The 17098-nt window shown below is 41.2% G+C and overlaps 1 protein-coding gene across 1 annotated transcript in view; it reads left to right on the top strand.

Moving 5' to 3' along the window:
- Positions 1–807: 807 nt before the first annotated feature.
- The window catches only part of LOC5571952 (ATP-dependent DNA helicase DDX11), a 30886-nt gene continuing 14595 nt past the window's right edge, over positions 808–17098 (top strand). The window contains exons 1-4 of the mRNA XM_001660004.2: positions 808–1770; positions 12178–13311; positions 13452–14225; positions 14287–14306. Coding sequence (XP_001660054.1) covers positions 928–1770; positions 12178–13311; positions 13452–14096 — 2622 coding nt within the window. The 5' untranslated portion in view covers positions 808–927 and the 3' untranslated portion in view covers positions 14097–14225; positions 14287–14306. The remainder of the gene's footprint in view (positions 1771–12177; positions 13312–13451; positions 14226–14286; positions 14307–17098) is intronic.

Here is a 17098-nt window from a genome sequence, read left to right as displayed (position 1 = left end):
TACATATAAGTATTAAACATATTTTCAAGACAATTGTACGATGATAGCTTGCTTGGTAATATAATCAATATGTATGAGAGATTAAGCAAATAAAACGGTTAACGTGTTAAGAAAATCCAATTTGAATTATATTGAAGTAATATCACCTTTAGATTGAACAAGAGCTATACAGTTGAAGGGACACATCAACGATGTTTGGCAAAATAATATTTTATTTTGTTTTTTGGCTGTTGGCAAAATATAGTTTTATTTACAAAGCTTAAATTCCTTAACACCCCATTTTGCATTTTCGTCAAAATTCACACATTTTAATAATTATCTCAGAAATCTGCCATAGGATCATCTTCATTGTAATTGGCTTTTGATATACACGTCGGGAAAATGGTAGGACTGTTTTTTGTTCAGTTATTGACATACTACAAGTTGCTCGAAATTTAAGTAGAATTTTTTCTTCATCCCTTAACACCCATTTTACGGTACCTCAATTTGGTATTCAGTAGTTATTTTCTTCTGCTCGGGAAATCCTGCCATATAATTTTCATAGCAGGATCGCGAGTGCGTTGAAATTGCCTTCTCCTCACGTTTTTAAGACGGATCAAGAGTTTAAGATCATCGTCTCTCTCTGTTTTTGACAACATTGCTGTTGCGAGAGAGGCAAAACAACCCAACCGTGGGTAAAAACTAAAAACTAACAAACCAAAGAACTTATTTTTTGGGTAGTCTGATTTCTCCGTGTATTCACAAACCTCCGTGTAATCTAGTACTGCATACCTGCATCAAGTGTCTTATCCCCCGCAATATTCGCAGCGCGCGCTTCCAGTTTCAGTTTGAAAACAAAGAACTCGCATCGCGGATCTCTTCGTCGGTTTGTCTCGCAGTTTTATTTTAGTAGTTTTCGTGCTTCCGTGATTCCTTTTCGTGCGTGAAATGTTCCAGCCGGCAACGCGCCTCCTCCCGCCGGACACGGGCGACGGTTTCCAGTTTCCCTTTGCTACGCCGTACTCCATCCAGTTGGATCTGATGCGATCCCTTTACTCGACGGTGGAAAATCGCCAGGTCGGAATATTCGAAAGCCCAACCGGAACGGGGAAAAGTCTGACCTTGACTTGTGGGGTGCTGAGCTGGCTGCGGGACTATGAGGAAGTGGTGGGGCGTGAATTGGTGGAGAAGATTGAGTGGTTGAAGGGGGAGGTTGTCCGGTTGGAACGGGAAACGGCCGGGGCTGTGGATTGGATTTCCGGACAGTTTGAGACGATGGGGATCCGGAAGGAACTGGGGGAACTGAAGGGCGTTAAGGATCTGATGGACGAGTATGGAAAAAGGCTGGAGGAACTGAAGGTGAAATCCATGAAGGTGAAGAAGCGGAAGTTTGCCAACAAGGTGAAGAAGGATAAGGAAGAAAATGGTTTGGAGACTGAAAATCAGGTGGCCCTGGGGGAAGATGATTACCTCGTGGAAGATTCCGATGAGGAAGACGAGAGTAATCTAGAAACAGAAGACAACCCTCAGAAGTACCATCCGGTGCAGGTTATATTTTGCTCGAGGACGCATTCCCAGCTGGGGCAGGTCGTGGAGGAAGTTCGGAGAACGGAATTCGGGAAGCAGATCCGGTTGACTACGATAGCTTCGAGGCAGAATTTCTGCATCAATCCAGAGGTGCGGAGGTTGAGATCGAATCCGTTGATTAATGAACGGTGCTTGGAGCTGCAGAAAAAATCCGGAAAGGCTACGGTGGTGGATGAGGATCAGAATGCCAGGAAGAAGCGGAAGGTGAGTGGGGGTGATCTTTCGAATTAACCGGGACTTGTAGCAGATAGGCTTGGTTACTGTTTTAGTCCAAGTCTTTAATTCTAATGGAAGGTCTCTAAAGTCTAACCAAAATTGTCTCTTTGCAAAATTGCAAATTGCAAAATTCTGAAACCTTAGGAGTCTTCTGAGATTACTCGAGAAAAATCTTCATGAATTCTTCTAGTGATTTTTTCAGAGATTTCTTCAGAAACACCCTCAAAGTTTTTTCTTGGGATGTTCATAGAAATTTCTCTTCTAATTCTTTCAGAAATCACACCTACGGTTTTTCAAGTGATGCTGAAAAAATTTCTCCGGAAATTTGTTACAGGAAATCCTTGAGAACTTCGACGCTACTACTTCCAGTAATTTTTATAAGAATTATCATGAAAATGTTCTCAGAAACTCTATGAATTTATTCCAGATATTTCTCCAGTTGTTACACTAGATCTTCCCAATATTCCTACAAAAGTAGATGAAACCCCGCATTCAGTACTACACTATTTAATTCCACTAGAGTTTGTATCCTTTGACAGATACACGTATTTCGACCTCAACTGTAAGGCCGTCTTCCGTGTCGTGAACTAGACTCATGTGTTTGGCTTATCGTTCTTCCAGAGCCTTGAGGAATCGGTGCAGAACCCATTATGATTCAATACTGCACAGGCTGCAGACATTTAACAGAGCGCATGAAAACGGCAGGGACAACGACTTAATACAACCTGTCCCAAGGATAACTAATCTGCAAAGAAATATTCGAACAAAAGCTCAGTAATATAACCGATACAGCATCAGCTATTCCGGACTCCCCGATGAAACAAGCCGAGGACAGATATCCGATTATGTCATGGAATGTTCGAGAATGTTCGGAACCTCAAAAATGGATCAGTTTTTCAAAGAAAATGGATACCTTATAGTCGCTTTACAAGAAACAAGGTTGGCAAAATGCACGATGGAAACAATGAGTTATTTTTGGTTCAATGTGAATGACGGAACAAAACGCGACATAATAGGTGAAGGGACTGAAAAATTGGTTCAAAAGAATAACTTCCAATTCCTGCTCTTATCTAGCTGATATGTTCGGAGACAAGGTCCTAGAAGTCATAAGGACGGAACGACAAACAGAGAGCGGGGAATTTCAATAACTGTTCCGTTATATAGTCAATCTTCCGCAAAGCATCAAATAGAAAGTTATCATAGTGGGGGACTTTAACGCACATATAGGGAAAATGGATCTGACACCAGAGAACAGAGCTGTTTTTGGTAACAATCTCTACCATGACTATTGCAACGAAAATGGAATGGGTTTTAAAAACTTCCTACACGGCCTAAATCTGAAGAATTATTCGACTTTTAGCTCATCACCATCAGTAGCCACCACATGGACAAATGGGAAATCTATTTCTCAAATGGATCACATTGTCATGTCGAAGATGAATATTATGAAGATACCAAAAATATGTGCGTATTACAACCTAAACCTCAAAAGCGACCACAAGATGATCGAATGCATACTTAAAATGCATAAAAGACCACTGACCAACCAACCGAGCACTGTATCGAATACTGGACCGAAGCGCATGAGGTTTGATCTGGAATTATTGAAAACTAACGAAGAGAAACACAAATTCCAGAAGAGAGTCAACTGTATCCCCGAAAAGCGACTGACCACTGCAACGGCGACTGTCGAGCAAAAATGGTCCAGGACTCTATTGTCAACGCTGCAAAAAGTGTTCTTCCAAAACCCGGATCGCCACCAACCCCGCGGAGGATGAATGCTTCAAAAAATTACTTCATTGCACATCAAAGACAGTTAGCGGAAGGATCTAACCAGACGTTAAAGACAGAAGCGAAGAAAGCGAGAAAGGAGAAGAAACAAGTATATATCGATCAATTTAATGATAAAGTTGAGGCACTCTTACGGAAAATCGAAAATGAAAAACCTTTGTCACAAATGACTAAAACATTTAAATTTATAAAAAGCCATAAAAGAACAACAACTACAGAGAATCGCCGATATATTCCGATCCAACGATGGAATGCGAAACTGCAAAATTCGGCATCAAATGAGCAGAACCAAGAATTCGAAACATTCCCTGAAGACGATGGCAAAGACGCCGTAGAGGAACCAACCATGGAAGAGATCCGCTCAATTATATGGGATAGCAGGAATAATTATGCATGGATAACGTGCATAATGAATTTCTGAAATACGGATCGGGAGAGCTGTTAGATAAGATTACGGATCTTATTCGTGAGGTATTCAGAACGAATACAGTACCAAACTCCTGGAAGGAAACTGTACAAATACCTATTCCGAAATTTCACAATACACAAAACATCTACAAAATATATTCTTAGATTCTCTTGGACCGCTTGCGTAATCAGATAGATTCGATACCAGCATACCAGATGGCATTTCAAGCCAAAAGAAGCGCAGCGGACCAGATATTCGTGCTTCGAAGAATTATCGATGATAGACAGAGAAAAGCAAATCTCTCAACTTCATTGGAAGTACTCGCATACTCTCCGATGTACTGAAGACCCGCGGTTTCGACATCGTAGCGCTGCAGGAGGTGTGCTGGACAGGAGCATTGGTGCGAACGTTTAGAGGTAATCATACCATCTATCAGAGCTGCGGCAACACACGCGAGCTGGGAACAGCTTTTATAGTGATGGGTGATATGCAAAGGCGCGTGATCGGGTGGTGGCCGATCAATGAACGAATGTGCAAGTTAAGAATCAAAGGCCGATCCTTTAACTTCAGCATAATCAACGTGCATAGCCCACACTCCGGAAGCACTGATGATGACAAGGACGCATTTTTCGCGCAGCTCGAACGCGAGTACGATCGCTGCCCAAGCCACGACGTCAAGATCATCATAGGAGATTTGAACGCTCAGGTTGGCCAGGAGGAGGAGTTCAGACCGAATGAGAACGGCCTACGACTGATAGATTTTGCCGCCTCCAAGAATATGGCCATTCGTAGCACCTATTTCCAGCACAGCCTTCCGTATCGGTACACCTGGAGATCACCTCAGCAGACAGAATCGCAAATCGACCACGTTTTGATCGATGGACGGCACTTCTCCGACATAACCGACGTCAGAACCTATCGTGGCGCTAACATTGACTCCGACCACTACCTGGTGATGGTGAAATTGCGCCCAAAATTATCCGTCATCAATGATGTACGGTACCGACGCCCGCCCCGGTACAATCTCGAGCGGCTGAAACAACCGGATGTCGCCAATGCGTACGCGCAGCATCTTGAGGCAGCGTTGCCGGATAAGGGCGAGCTCGATAGGGCCCCCCTTGAGGACTGCTGGAGGACAGTCAAAGTAGCCATTAACGACGCTGCCGAAATTGTCGGATATGTGGAACGGAGCTTAAGAAACGATTGGTTCGACGAGGACTGCCAGGAGGTTTTAGAGGAGAAGAATGCAGCGTGGGCTGCAATGCTGCAGCATGGTACGCGGCAAAACGTGGAACGATACAGACTGAAGCGGAAACAGCAAACCCGCCTATTCCGGGACAAAAAGCGCCGCCTGGAAGACGTGGAATGCCAAGAGATGGAGTTGCTGTACCGTTCTTAAGAAACACGGAAGTTCTATCAGAAGCTTAACACATCCCGCAAAGGCTTCGTGCCGCGTGCTGAGATGTGTCGGGATAAGGATGGGAGCATCTTGACGGACGGACGCGAGGTGATCGAAAGGTGGAAGCAGCACTACGATGAACACCTGAATGGCGCAGAGAACACAGGCACAGAAGGTCAGGACAGCGAAGGCGATGGCTACGTCAGCTCAGCGAACAGCGGAAACCAACCAGCTCCCACGATGGGGGAAGTTAAGGATGCCATTCAACAGCTCAAGAACAACAAGGCCGCTGGCAAAGATGGTATCGGAGCCGAACTCATCAAGATGGGCCCGGACAGGTTGGCCGCTTGTCTGCATCGGCTGATAGTCAGAATCTGGGAAACGGAACAACTACCGGAGTGGAAGTAAGGCGTTATATGCCCTATCTACAAAAAGGGCGACAAACCGGAGTGTGAAAATTATCGTGCAATCATCATCCTAAACGCCGCCTACAAAGTGCTATCCCAGATTCTCTTCCGTCGTCTATCACCTATAGCAAACGAGTTCGTGGGAAGTTATCAAGCAGGTTTCATCGACGGCCGCTCGACAACTGTTGTTACAATTTGTTTGCTTTGCGGACGACATGGATATTATTGGGAGAAAATTTGAAACGGTGGCAGATTTGTTCACCCGCCTGAAACGCGAAGCAACAAGAGTCGGGCTAATGGTGAATGCGTCGAAAACAAAGTACATGCTGGTTGGCGGAACTGAGCGCGACAGGGCCCGCCTAGGAAGCAGTGTTACGATAGACGGGGATACCTTCGAGGTGGTGGACGAGTTCGTCTACCTCGGATCCTTGTTGACGGCTGACAACAATGTTAGTCGGGAAATACGAAGGCGCATCATCAGCGGAAGTCGTGCCTACTATGGGCTCCAGAAGAAACTGCGGTCAAGAAAGATTCACCCCCGCACCAAATGCACGATGTACAAAACGCTCATAAGACCGGTAGTCCTCTATGGGCATGAGGCGTGGACTATGCTCGAGGAGGACTTGCAAGCTCTTGGGGTTTTCGAACGCCGAGTACTAAGGACGATCTTCGGCGGCGTGCAGGAGAACGGCGTGTGGCGGCGAAGGATGAACCACGAGCTCGCTCAACTCTACGGCGAACCCAGTATCGTGAAGGTAGCTAAAGCTGGAAGGATACGCTGGGCAGGGCATGTTGCAAGAATGCCGGACAACAACCCTGTAAAGATGGTGTTCGCTACGAATCCGGTCGGAACAAGAAGGCGTGGGGCGCAGCGAGCTAGGTGGATTGACCAGGTGCACCAGGACCTGGAGAGCATGGGTCACAGTCGAGGATGGAGAGAAGCGGCCATGAACCGAGTGAATTGGCGTAATATTGTTGGCGAGGTTTTATCAAGATAATTGATGTAAAGCCAAATAAGTAATTACTTACTTACAATTCTATCTATTATTCTTGTAAATTTTACCAATCCATTGAAATTTCTGATAATACTGAAAAATTCGTGCTCGAAATTTGATTTTCTATTAAACAAAATTTTTGGAAAACTGGATATTATTTAAAAAGTGAAGGAGCGGGGCAAAATGAGCCACCCAGATTTAAGCCACAATAACGGTGTTTTGAACATAAAAATGCATTGCCAAAATTTACTAGATATTTTTTTACTGCATAGTCATATTGGCGCACCATTACAAATGGAACACTTCGTTAGAAAACAAGTTGAACCAAGTGTCACAATTTAATACTAGAATTACATGACCTGTCTACTATGTGTTATGTACCGTCAAACGGGGTAACTTGCAACAATTTTCAACTTCAAAGCAATATGGATGAACAATTTGAGGATTCAGATGAGACTTAAACCATCTGGTACCCTAATCACCACGTAAAGAATACCACGCGGTATTAATTTTATCAGTATTTGGTTTTCTAGGATCAGGAGCGACGAAAAATATACATTTTTAATGCTGCCCCCTGATGTGGGGTAACATGCAACACACAGTGCTATCTAAAGAACACTATTAAAAACTTATCCTATATCGTGTTACTATGATAATTCAATAATTTTCTACAGTAAAGGCATGACAATAATCAGAAATAGACTACTCTACTTTTAGAAAACTAATTATTAATTACTGAATTATTATTAAACCAATTCTATTGGAAGCTCCATCGGCATTGCATAGGTTGTCTACACGGGAAACTGTAGCATATCATAACTCTTAACAGTTATTTGAAAGTCATTGAAACGTTATAATGCAACTTGTCTACAAATACAATGGTATTTCAGGTTATACTTCACATACCTTTTTGTTATACATATTTCAATCAAAGCGACATATCACATAACTTTCATCATATTTCATGTAGAAAGTTCCCCATGGCAGATCTGCAAGTTCATTTTTATACAGATTTTCAAAATTATTCAATATTTTCACGAAGAAAATAAAATTAAATCTAATAATAATATGATACATATTATTTGGTACCAAACGCGTATTGAATTGTTGAAGTGCAAAATTTTGAATGAAACTGAAAAAATATATGTGCAATTTTGGTTTTTCATGTGTTTGTGAAAAATCAAGCAGTTTATTTGTTTATTTTGTTTATTTTTTCGGAGTAGGGAAAAACCAGTTTGAGTTGAGCTGTCAACTAATGCTCTCTCTCAAATAGGCACAAAACCTACCCTTCTTTTCGTATCAACAGATTACAATTCCCAATGATACATAAATAAAACTTAACTTTTCCTTATCTACATATTAAACACCTAACATTTGGACAAACTGATGCTTCAAAACAGGACGGGAAAGATGAAAATCGAAAACATTACCTTATTGGTTGAACAGACGGCACATGCTAATCACAGGTTCATGATAACCATAATTGGTCCGATTTGTGGGTAATCGGAAAAAGAGATGAGACCAAAGAGTTCGAATATGAATATCAAAATTCAATTTTTCTAAAAGATTTGAACAATCAATTCTACATTGAATCAAATCCGATACAAAAAGACGTTTGCAAACGTCTCGACGTGTGGATAGCAGGTTCAAATGTATTAATTGACATCTGTCAATGTAGCTAGGAAGATGCAAAGGATCTCTCCAATGCAAATTCCGCAGCGCAAACCGCAAAAATTTGCGTTGAATGGATTCAATGCGTTGAATGCTATTCTGGTAGAAAGGAGCCCACACAATTGCTGCATACTCTAAAACGGAGCGTACTAAAGAGCAGTAAAGCGATTTGAGGCAGTTAATATCAGAGAAGTGTTTGGCAACGCGGAATATAAAACCTAGACTCTTAGATGCCTTCGAAACAATATATGAAATATGATCATTAAATGTCAATTTATAATCTACCATAACTCCTAAATCTTTTATCGACTTCACGCGGTTCAGAGTAACTTCTCCTATGTGATAATTGAATTCTGTGATGGTATGCTTACGGCTAAAAGAAATGCTTGAGCATTTAGACGCGTTCAAACTCATTTTGTTGTTCTTGCACCAAACTACGAAGACATCTAGTTGTTTTTGTAGTAATGCGGTATCGTTGTCGCATTTTATAACATTATACAACTTAAAATCATCGGCATAAGACAGTTTAAAACACTCGAGGGACAAATTAACATCATTAATGTAGAGAAGAAAGATGAAAGGTCCTAAGTGGCTACCTTGAGGAACACCAGATGACACAAAGAAAGGTGATGAGATGCAGTCACCAATCTTAACGGACATTGTACGACCAACGAGATAAGACCGAAGCCATGAGAGGAAAGCGCCACTGAAGCTTCTCGAGTTTAGCGACCGCTATTTTATGGTTGATTTTGTCGAAAGCAGCGGAGAGATCAATATAGATGGCATCTACTTGAAGTCGATCCTGGATGCAGCGAGTAACAAATGATATGTATGACAACAGATTAGTTGTAGTGGACCTCTTCGGCATGAATCCGTATTGGGTCTCAGAGATATAAAGAGAGCAGTTATGTGTAATGAACTCCAAAACTATCAGTTCAAACAATTTTGAGACCGCACACAGGGCAGCAATTCCGCGATAATTAGAAGCGTCACGTTTACAACCTTTTTTGTAAATGGGAAATACGAATGAATCTTTCCAGTGACTGGGAAACGTTCCACATTTTAACGACAAATTAAAAATGAATGATAGTGGGGCAGACAGACTTGATGAGCACCTTTTTAGGATGATGGATGGGATTGCATCTGGGCCGGGGTTGAGGTCCAAATTGCTGTTGCAAGTTACCCCACAATGGTAGTCAAAAACTTTTTTGAATTTTTATAGTGTTTAAGCATCAAATTATCAAATATTCTATATTGTCAATTTATACACTACTAAGTACTGTAACTGATAGCAAATGCCTCGAATGACATATTTCTACCGTTTGTGTGGTACGAGGAACGTTATTTTAGCATTAGTTTCATACGATCCAACGTGTAATATGATTTTCACCTCCAGCAAACCAACCAAAAAAGAAACAATCACCAAACCCTCGCTAAAATCTTCTGTTGTATACCTAAAGTTAATAAATAGTGGAATAAATTATAATAATTTAACTCAATGCTGAACGAAACGGTAATTCGGTTACATGTCGAAGTGTTGCAAGTTTCACTCCTGTTGCAAGTTACCCCGTTTGACGGTATCTATCAAAAACAAGGCGCTAGATTTAATAATTTTAAGCAAAACAAATAAAATTTCTTTTCTAATATTGGATAGTTTATGATCAGCTGTTCTCTATATTGTTTTAAATGAAAATCATATAATTGAATGAGGTGGCTCATACTGTCCCATATGGCTGATGAACACGCAGATAAACAAGGTTTTCAAAAACGTTCCTGAACAAATTTCTAGTCAATGTTAACATTGATTATCGACGTAACATGGAAGAACACATGTTGTAGTACAAGTCACTTGCATTTAAACGATAGATTTTGCTGTTTTGCTATGCATTTTATGACGTTTTCCTTAGACGGCCCATATTGCCCCGATCACCCCTATCAGGTCACTGAGAGGATCTTCAAGCAATTTTTACGGTAATTTGTCTTGAGTAGTTTTAAGATGGTGGGGATTGCTCATCAAACCTTCCGTTCCGCCTCATAGTAACATACTTGGGTTTATTCTACGACTGGCGTGAGGTGACAATTGTCGATCTCGTATAGCGAGGTGACAATTCTCGACTCGAGTGAAGTGACTCTCCATTTGATTTGCAGGGCGAGTCACTTCACTCGAGTCGAAAATTGTCACCTCGCTATACGACACCGACAATTCTCACCCCACGCCAGTCGTAGAATAAACAAGACTATTTGGTGCTGGGTGTAGTTCTTGTTTTTCCAGCTGTATTGAAAAGCATGAGCCATAGTCTTTGTATATTCGCTTGCTTTGCACAAAACGGCAAATGCCATCCCAGAATTGCTTGTATTGGCGATTTAACCCGTACTCCTCAAGCTTCGACAATAGCTCTGTTGGTAAGCGCGTAACGTTGACGATGTTTCAATTCCGGATACGTTTTTTTTTTTCAAAGAAGGCTCATAATCTATCGACGCCACGGTTCATATTTTTAGTCGGCGCAGAGCTTCCGAACGAAGATTCGACCATACTGAAGGAGGCTTATTTGTTCGTTATGACGCCGAGCCTTTGTGGCGGACCACTGCAGCAAACCGTCAGCCAACGCTGGTTGAGTGACGATGGCGATTCTTTTTTAAGTTTTGTCGACGACTTTTTCCATTTGACGGTGACGATTGTCTACCCTGATTACAATTACAATTACAATTTGCCTTGAGTAGTTTTAAGATATTATCAAAGACAAATTAAAGACCCCCATGTTCCTTGCAGTTGCCCAAAATTTTATGGCTCATAAGGTAATCTAGAATGCCGAGAAAAGTGTACTGCGATCTGTCAAACTTGGGTACCTTTTGTACTACCGAGGGACCAAATGCAGTACTAGAAGTGGTACCCAATCTGAGCCCGAGTGTGACGGACCTGATATTATCCTAGCAATTCGTACAGGAATGCTGATTGGTCTTCAAGAGATTTTTCATATTTCTTCAGATAAGTGTAGGTGGGGCAATTCGGTCATAAGGGACAATATGGGCCACCGTTGATTTGAGCTTTCAAAACAGATTTTGGCCCCGATAACCATAAGATCTTAAAAAGGATGCTTTAACTATTAATTACCATGAAACATGTGCGAAAATCTGATTTCATACTACATATATATGCGAAAATAAAAAAAAAATCTACTACGAAAATCTTATAAGATTTAGAACTTATGTAGGAAATCCTTCAAGATTTCCACTACTGTAACTACAGGAAACCCTTCAAGGGTCCTAGAGAAGATCGTTGGAAGTATCTTTTGATAAAATTCTGAAGGACTTAGTACTTTCTTGAAAAATAAATCTAAAAGATTTCTCAGAAGATTTTCTTGTTGAATGTCTAAGGTAATATCTGGTGATATCCTTAAAAAAAAGCTAGATTGAATTTTTAAAGGGGAAGTAAACACAGTTCTTCCTTAGATCATAAAAGAATCCTTAGTTCGTAAAAGAATCAATTAAACAAGTTCTGAAGAAATCATTGAAGTGTTTTCTGTGGAATACTTTGTACCTAATTTCTGATTCAATACGATTCCTGGATTCATCGCAATACGAGAAATAATATTTCTAATGACACGTGGAATTACAAAAATGTCTTTAAAATATTCTTAGAAAAATGTCAAATTCTCTTTGAAATTTTATTTATCTCTAGTTGCGGACAGCCCTGAGACGTAAAACAATATTCTTTCATTACAGATATCTCAAAAATGTTCCTTCTACAACCGACAAGCGATCGAGGATCTCAAGAATGATTCCCTTTTCGAAGTGCAAGACATCGAAGAATTGGTAACGTTCGCCAAGCAGGAGAAAGCCTGTCCATACTACGCTTCCCGTGCGGCAATTCCGGACTCGCAGCTTCTCATGATTCCCTACCAAAATCTGCTCCATCGGAGAACCCGTGAGCAGACCGGTATCGACATCAGCAACGCTGTCATCATCATTGATGAAGCTCACAATCTGCTGGACACGATTTCAAGTATTCATAGTCAGGAAGTGACGCTGGAACAGCTGCAACAAGCTCGACTCCATTTGAGCGCCTATAAGGCTAAATACTTTCCACGATTCTCCACGAAGAATCTGCTGAAAATCAATCAGCTGCTGTTCGTGGCCACGCGACTCGGGAAAGTTCTTGAAACTCCCGCCAAGGATGTTCCGTTCCGGATGATCGAAACTCACGAGCTGATGACCGAGGGGGACTTCTTCAATCTCAACTTGCAGGAGATCCTTCAGTTTGCTGACAAGAGCCGAATTGCTCAAAAGGTTCACGGATTTGCCCAAAGCGTTCCACCAGGGCAGTTGGTGGGTCCGATAAAGAAGCGATCTGAACCGATAAAACCGGATCCAAACGCCCTGAAAGACTATCTTAAACAACTGGAGAAAGACGTGTCCGAAAAGGGCAAGAACAAGAAGCCGACTGAAGTGGCCGAACCGACAAATACGGAAGAAAAGCGAGAATCCCTAGCGAATGCGATTCGTCCACTGCTGAGTTTCCTGGAATGCTTGGCCGAAAGCTTCGACGACGGAAGAATCCTTCTAACGTACAACAAAGTCGACGCCAAAAAGTCCACCATGAAATATCTGCTGCTCAATCCGGGAGCGAGATTCCAGGAGATCTTGTCCAGCTGTCGTTCGATCATTTTGGCCGGGGGAACCATGCAGCCCGTTGAGGAACTGACCGAACAATTGTTCAAAACTTGTCCCGAACGGGTGCAAATCAGAAGTTACCGGCACGTCGTTCCGGCGGATGCCGTTCTTCCCTTGGCCATCGCTAAGGGACCTTCCGGAAAGGAACTGCTTTTCAACTATGGCAATCGGCAGAACAAGGATCTGGTAAGTCCGACCCAGAGTAATTCTCGCTGGCAGAGTTGCTCGTTATCACTATCAAGCTTTTCTAATGGAAGATATAGAATGATACATCCTTTTTCTATCGATTCCTATAAAATTCTAACATTTTCCGCTCTAATCCCCAGCTGAACGAACTGTCTTCGGTCCTGGCCAACCTCTGCCAGGTGGTTCCCCACGGAGTGGTGGTCTTCTTCAGCTCGTACGACTACCTGGATCAGTTCTACCGCCATCTTCAGCAAACCGATCGCCTGGCCAAGCTGGAGGAACGCAAACGGGTATTCCGGGAGCCACGTGGCAGTGCCCAGGTGGATAAAATCCTGGCCGACTACTCGAAGGCCGCTCGGCAGTGGACCGGATCGCAAACCGGTGCCCTGATGCTGAGCGTTGTCGGTGGCAAGCTTAGCGAGGGGCTGAACTTCTCCGACGAATTGGGACGGTGCGTTGTGGTCGTGGGTTTGCCCTACCCCAATCGAACCAGTCCGGAGCTGGTGGAGCGGATGCGGTACCTGGATCGGACGCTTCAGCCTCCGGCCGGGAATGAGTACTATGAGAATCTCTGCATGAAGGCGGTCAATCAGTGCATTGGGCGGGCTGTAAGACACATTAAGGACTATGCCAGCGTGGTCCTGTTGGATGTGCGCTATGGAAGCAGCGAGAAGATTCGTAAGAAGCTTCCGGTTTGGATTTCGGAGGGGATGCAATGTGTCGAGCGGTACGGACAGGCACACGGCAGTTTGGTGCGATTTTTTAAAGGGAGAAGTGGGAAGTGATGAATACGGAATGATCAATTGTGATATAAAGTATATAGTTCTTATGGGAGTTTGTTGTGTACAAATGCGATTGAAGATCTGTTTTGAAGATGCCATTACGACCTACTAACATATCTGTCATACAGCCAGGTAGGTAATTCAAAGTTTGTTTCAAATTATATCTTAAGTAAATTAAAATTTGATATTGCAGACGAAGAAAAACAACTTTTGGTAAGTAAATGACTACTTGTAATATAAAATATACGTTTTGTTTTGTTCTGACCATAAACCTAAAAAACAGTCCGTGGAATACCAGATCCTCTCCGTTCGGAGTATTTATCACTAAATTTTGTGACAAGTTCAGCCAAGTAAAAGTGACAAAACGTTTTACACTTACGGATCAAAAACAAATGATTCCACTGGATTTGGTGTATTCAATGAATTTCGTAGTGCTGCATTCGAATTTCAGTGTCCTTGTTTCGTATACGTCGCAGAATTAGCAGCTATAGGGTGAAAGCACCGGTTTTGGCCAGCCAAAGAGAAAATGTCAATAAAAAATAAATGGAAAACCGTATTTATACTACAAATATGTCAAATGCAAGCTTTTAATCCATATTATGTGTGTAAAACTTCAAAACTGAGCTATAACCATTTTTTCGCTTTAAAAATCCCATTGGTCAATATTGGCCAACGGAACCAGTTTCGGCCAGAGATTTAACTTCGGTTCCTAAATTGGCCAATCGCATTGATTTCTCATGAGAGTGACTAAATTAGGAGTGCCCTGGCAAAATTAGGTGTATGGGAGTTAAAATTTTAAAGAAAATGAATTTTCTTTATTTTGAACCAATTTGGACAAGCAAATGAAAGTAGCTCTATCATGTGAATGTGATCTACCTAACACAAAAGGTTTCATGCTGATTGGCTTTGTAAAACGGTGTATAATCCCCTATGGCTACAACTGGCGTATGGCTAAAACCTGGGAGGGAGGCACCGATACTACACACGAAATATAGAACAACATTTGTTTGAACCGCAAGATAACTCCAGCTTGCCAACAACAATCAAGGCAGGCTTGAGGAAAACCGCTAGTTTTCTTTTGTTGTGTACTTTCGATCTTTCCTGACAAACATGGAAAAAGGGCCTCAGTTTTCTATGCACCAAATATTCATTTTCATTGAAAAAAGTTAAAGGTGCTCACGTGACATTACTTGCATTATGTGCATGAATTGATTTTCATTCAATTTTTGTCACTTTTAATGAAATGCGAAAATGTGTTTTAATCAGTTACGCGCTTTTTCCATGTTAGTCCAATGTTTGATATCTGGGCTCACAGTGACAGTTCGTGACAGCGGAATCCCGGCTCACTATGACGTACAGAAATTTTGTATTGGTTTCTCCCTCCCAGGCTAAAACCAACCAATTAATAATAAATAATTTAAGCAAGAAAACGCTTAAATTAATCGATTTGTGCTCGAAAAACAGCACCGGAACGCGAATTCACTGAGCCAACATTGGGCCGTATGAATAAAATGTAGTAAAGTTGAGTTTACTACATTCTCGGTAGTAAACGCTATATGTGGAACACGATTGGAACATGTTTGTGTCATTTTCCAAACATACTACAAACAACGCATTGCTATGAATAAAGGTAGCATTTACTACAAAGCTACTGGTAGTTAGCTTCAGAGGTTGCTACACATGCTTTAAGTTTGCGGAATTGAATGGAATAATTTACTTTTGAGTAAAAATCATGGGAAAACGATATGAGTTTTGATATATCGGAAGGTATTTTGAGTTTTGCAAAGGGATTCTGAGGTTACGAAAACTTTCGCTCCGCCTATTCTGAGATTCCGGTAAGATTACCGACAGTAGCAATTTGTAATATCCGTGTGAATTCTGGCATTACGATAATTATGTTATTTTCTAGGAATTTTAGGATGTCGGTAGGAATTCAGATATTGATAAAGTAATTCTGAATTTTACGTGTAAATTCTGACATCTCAGATTTCCTTTTGAATTCCGGAATTCCTGTAGGAACTTTGAGATTCCGATAGGGATTTTTTTTTTCGGATTTTTTATGATAATTCTGAAAATTTAAATACCATTCTAGGAATATTGCGGAAATATTAGGAATCTGTTAAAAACTCTAGAATTGGGGTGGGAATGGGATTCCGAATATTAATCTCTTGGAATTCTGTGGGTATCTTTGAGACGGCATTTTTGTAAGAATCTATGAGATTGCGGTGGGATTCCTGCGAATTATTGTGTGAATATTTGTAATTCTGAAAACCAATCTTCGTAATTATTGTAAAAACCTTTAAGATTCCGTTGATCTCCAGTTCCGTTGGAATTTCAAAGCAACGGTTTAATATAAACGATTTGAATGTCGGTAAATATTTTATAGATTTCAATGGGATTTTTTGTGAAATCGACAAGAATTTTGATAATTTCAAAGATCCTCAAAGATCAAAGATCAAAGGGGAGATCCTCATTGAATTCTAACGACTACCAATGGAATCACTACAATTCCCATAAAAATCTCGACATTCTAAGTTCTAGACCAGGCCTGCCCAACCTTTTTGAACCGCGGGCCATAACTCAGAAACAATATTGTGCGGCGGGCCAAACTTTTTTTAATACAAAAATTTTGGCGAGATGAAGTAAAATTTACATTTTTTTTGCAGAAAAATCAAGTAGTATTTGCTACTATGATAAACTAGATAATTCTGTGAGGGTTGTGCTTATGATTATGCCTAAGCCCAGCGCAGGATTCTTTTAGAAATTCTTCACAATTTTGTGAGAATGTTATTTAGGATTTCATCATTTTTAGAATTCAATCGAAAAATTTTCGTAACTTTCTGACAGAATTTCATCTAGTATTGTTTGAAAACGTTGACCATAGTTTGATAAGATTGGAGCCCTGGATTTTACTATAATTTAGTGAAGGATTCTGTGACAATTTTCCTTAATATTCCATAGAACCCCACTCTAAAATTATTATAAGATCCTGATCTAGAATCTGG

This window comes from Aedes aegypti, chromosome 3, assembly GCF_002204515.2.
Source record: "Aedes aegypti strain LVP_AGWG chromosome 3, AaegL5.0 Primary Assembly, whole genome shotgun sequence".
Lineage (NCBI taxonomy): Eukaryota > Metazoa > Arthropoda > Insecta > Diptera > Culicidae > Aedes > Aedes aegypti.
The sequence above is the reverse complement of the archived record's forward strand: the minus strand, read 5'-3'. Positions and strand labels throughout refer to the sequence as shown.